Source organism: Dendrobium catenatum, unplaced genomic scaffold (assembly GCF_001605985.2).
Source record: "Dendrobium catenatum unplaced genomic scaffold, ASM160598v2 fragScaff_scaffold_536, whole genome shotgun sequence".
Classification (NCBI taxonomy): domain Eukaryota; kingdom Viridiplantae; phylum Streptophyta; class Magnoliopsida; order Asparagales; family Orchidaceae; genus Dendrobium; species Dendrobium catenatum.
The window spans coordinates 1,139,926-1,143,898 of record NW_021318998.1 but is presented as its reverse complement, the minus strand read 5'-3'; the positions used below and the strand labels follow the sequence as shown (position 1 = coordinate 1,143,898).

The 3,973-nt window shown below is 35.4% G+C and overlaps 1 protein-coding gene and 1 long non-coding RNA gene across 3 annotated transcripts in view; one reads left to right on the top strand and one right to left on the bottom strand.

Moving 5' to 3' along the window:
• LOC114579579 overlaps positions 1-2,209 on the bottom strand; it is a 5,259-nt gene extending 3,050 nt beyond the window's left edge. Inside the window, exon 1 of the long non-coding RNA XR_003700647.1 lies at positions 2,093-2,209. This is a non-coding gene — a long non-coding RNA (uncharacterized LOC114579579). The remainder of the gene's footprint in view (positions 1-2,092) is intronic.
• Positions 1-2,239, top strand: part of LOC110107961 (DNA-directed RNA polymerase 2B, chloroplastic/mitochondrial) — an 18,601-nt gene extending 16,362 nt beyond the window's left edge. For both annotated transcript variants that reach the window (XM_028694658.1, XM_028694659.1), the window contains exon 19: positions 2,118-2,239. In XM_028694658.1, coding sequence (XP_028550491.1) covers positions 2,118-2,225 — 108 coding nt within the window. In that variant the 3' untranslated portion in view covers positions 2,226-2,239. The remainder of the gene's footprint in view (positions 1-2,117) is intronic.
• Positions 2,240-3,973: the final 1,734 nt, after the last annotated feature.

The window sequence follows — 3,973 nt, the reverse complement described above, 5'->3', positions numbered from 1 at the left end:
TTTATTATATCAATTTTTTATTATAAATTTGCATCTACAAAGATTTATTTAAATAATTTATCAATAATAATAGATAAAAATTATTTTTTATAGTGTATAAAATAATAATAAATTATTATTATTAACTAAAAAATAAATTATTACTCAATATAAAAATAAATTAAACATTTGTTATAAAATATATAATATACAATATATGATGTGTGAGCTTGATAACCTCAACTTATCTATTTAGTCCCACTCACTTGAGAATTTTTTCTTGCTATTGTTTATATAGCTTTTTGAGTTTATGTGTTAAGAACTTACGTTGAGTGTTGAGGCTATGTGAAGATGCTTCATTAGTATTTTTGGGCAAATAACTATTATAAGAATTTCATGCTTATTAAAAAAAATAAGTATCATTAAATTTAAATTAAATTTTAAATTTAATTTTTAAATTGCAAATACTATTTAATGTATTACCCTTAATGTATTAAATTAATTTATTTAATAGGTTTTAGCCGATTCAATCCGATTTGATGTAGAAGTAGGTGTGTCAATTCGGGTCAATGGTCAGTTCGTCAAACCCGACTTGACCCGGGCATAAAGGGTTGACTCAAAACCGATCCGTTTAGTTAACTGGGTCAGGATTTCTAAATCGGACCCAACCCGCACAAGGTTGCCGGGTTGACCTGACCGACCACAAACCCGCGAGCGCAATTGCTTGGGAGTTGTGCTACAACGCGTCATGCGAATCCACGGATGGCGAGGTCAGAGTGAGGCAGAGTGAGGCGAGGGAGTTCGGAAACTCAGAGTGAGGAAATCCTCATAGGGCCTGGGGCGAGCGAGGCCGGAGACTTGGAGTGAGGCGGAGTGAGGTGAGGTCGAAGTGAGGCGGATTCACGTGAACGGAGGACTCAGCTGAGGTGGCCTGGCGCCTGGCGGGGGCGGGACTTGACCAGCTCGCTGACAGGCCGCAGGTGCGCGCAACAATGGTTGACCTGAGCGCGGCATGCGCGCGGCTAGGCAGGACTTGTAGAAAGCTCGTAGAACCAGGTTAGGTTGCGTGATATTCTGGTTAGCCGAGTCGACCCGCAGGTTTTTGGGTCGACCCACAAGTTTTTGGGTCGACCCATGGGTTTTTTGGTCAACCCGAACACTACCCGTTCTTCATATGGGTCAGAAATCTGACCTGAACCCGACCCTTTTTAAAACGGGTCGACCTGAACCCGTGTTTTTCTGGGTCGGCTCCTGATCGGTTTCATCGTGTCAAAAATACACCCTCGACCGATTTTCAGGTTGGACAAAACACCTTATGACCTATTCACAGTTGAACTGGTCAGACTGATCGGTCTGGTCCAATTTTAAAAATATCTATTATATCAGTGGATGAACGATATTACATTTTTGACTCCAACATCTTTTGTCATTGTTATATTATTTGTGCGTGACGATCATTTGATGGCTATCTAATGTCCAATTGTCCATGGGCTTGATAATGCAGGTCTAGAGAGGGTTGTTATATAGGCTTACTATTAAAGTTTAGGTTTTTCCCCTAATCTGGTAGTTGAAAATATATTTGACGTTGAAATATCATTTGGCTAGACTCACCCATAGATTTAAGCTTTTGGGTATACAAATATGTTTGATTGTGACTGTACCTAGCTTAAATTCAATCTCCCTTTAATTCATACTTCCAAACAAGTGATGTTATATTTCATAATCTGGTTGGAATCAAGTGGTTCATCTTGTTTGTACCTATCTCATGTCCTTTTGTTTATTCTACAATGTGGAGCTAAATTCGAGGGTGAATGAATCCATGATGGATTCTATGATTGAGTGGGCCTTGGTATATTAATACTTGATAAACCTTTTATTTAAGGAGAGATCAATCTAATGAGTTCTCAATTCTCATATAATGGGGAGATTGTAAGCAACTTACCTCAGGTCCAAAACTGCCTCTTGATGATACCACTGCCAAGCACCAATCTTTTCACAACAATCATTTCAACTGATTATGACCTTAAGATTCTCGCTCAGTGGGAACCCTTTATAACAAATATCATATCCAAAGCTGTAGCTTGGAAAAATAATTATGTTAGAAAAAACTCACATATCATTGGCTAATGTTTGTGCAGTTGCTGGCTAGCTTTCAACTTTCATTTCCTTCTTTGAGCTTCCCATTGCCAGAGCGAGGAGATTTCAACATTAAAGATGTTCTGGATTCAACATACTTCTTCAACTGACCTGTCTTCAACCAAATCGAATTCTTTATGATCCAACAGATTCATTCGACATGCGCATTGCAACGCAGATTCCTCACACCGATCCGATTAATAATTTCGCTCCGCATCAAACCGTGTACATAAAGAAACGAAATGAACTCGCTTTGGAACCGTTTTGAAGAATTGACAGGCATTTCGAATGCTGCAGCTGAATCTAAGCAAACCTGCCTGCTGGTTCAGAGGTTGATATTGGAAACCAGAATTTAGCATTTGGATCCCCTTCAGCAGGCCTGATTCAATTGCAAAAATTATATGAGGCTTGAAATGCGTATTGGATGTTTGTGTCATTTCAATTGTATTACGGAAAGCTGATGTAGAATTAGAATTAGCTTTGATTTCCTGCCTGTTTAGTCTGTAATATGTTATAGAGTATCCTTATCATCACTGAAAAGGATTTATCAGCAGTAAAAGAAAGATGTTGTTGCTAATGTAAAAAGTGGTGTTTTGGTTCTTTTTTTCTTGTGCTGAAGCTTCTTATTTAAGTTTGTTTGGGACGCTTTTATATTGTTTTGTAAAGTTATTTTTTTAGGACAAAAATCTCTTGAAAGGCTAAGAAAAAGTGGTTTAAATTGTCCCAAACAAGTTTTGCTCCTCATTTTCGTCCGAGTTATAGCGGATGTTTTATAGCAAATGCTCCATGTAATATTGTTAGATTTGCATAAGATTAGTGCAGCTTTCCATCTCATATATGTATTACTTTTAATTAAATTCAAATAATTATGAAATTCCTATTCAAAATATCATATGTATATAATTTCATTTTATGTTTTGATATATCTTTAGTTGAAAAAAGAAATTGGTTGTTAGAAAACGTATAATTAATAAAGAATAGAAAAGCTTCATTGGTCATTTGTCGTGCATCAATTGCTTAGTGCCCTAAGACAATATATATGTAGTAGAATACCTGATCTTAATGAAGAGAGAACTTTGTAAATTTGCTTAAGATTTGTATAATTATTTTTTAATATATGTTATAATTAAACCTCCTATTAAATATAGCAACAAAATTAGATTAGCCTTGAAAGTATTTTTAGTATGAATTTGTTCATAGTTGTTTCTTTTTTATATTTCTCTCTTGTTCAATGGTGAGTCCTTCAAAACAAAAAAAATTATTAGAATTTAAGATTTTAAGCTTAGTGATCTCTTTCTTCATCTATTTTCATTTTATATATGAATGATTCTAAAAAATGAGTAGATAAAGGTAAATGCATGCACAAGAAAGTGTAATGCTTGGCTATGACTTTAATGAAATTTTATAAATTGAGGTGGGAGATGATTTAGAGCCTACAATGGGCGAAATGAAAGACAATCAAGAAATATAAAGGATACAAAGGAACTCTGTTGTATAAATATGAATTCTATAAAGCCCCTAGTTACTCAAAGTTCCATCAGATAATCTTTATTTAAGGTGAAAGTAATATCAAAGCTAATGATTTTGAAACCTTGTGTTTAATAATTAGTCGTTCTAAGGAGGCTAGAGAGCCACTTTTTAGTTTTTAACTGTAAGCTCCACTTATTGGTAACCTTAGAGGTTCTGATAGTGACAACTGGATAAAGAAAGACAACTTGGTGTAAGGAGGAGGTCCATTGATATTTTAAGAAGAAGTCCTAACTGTGGCGCTAAACATGCAAGGTTGAATATTCTATATATTCAAAGAATGATAATTAAAAGATGTCTGATCTATCGCCTCTTCAGACATACCGAGGCT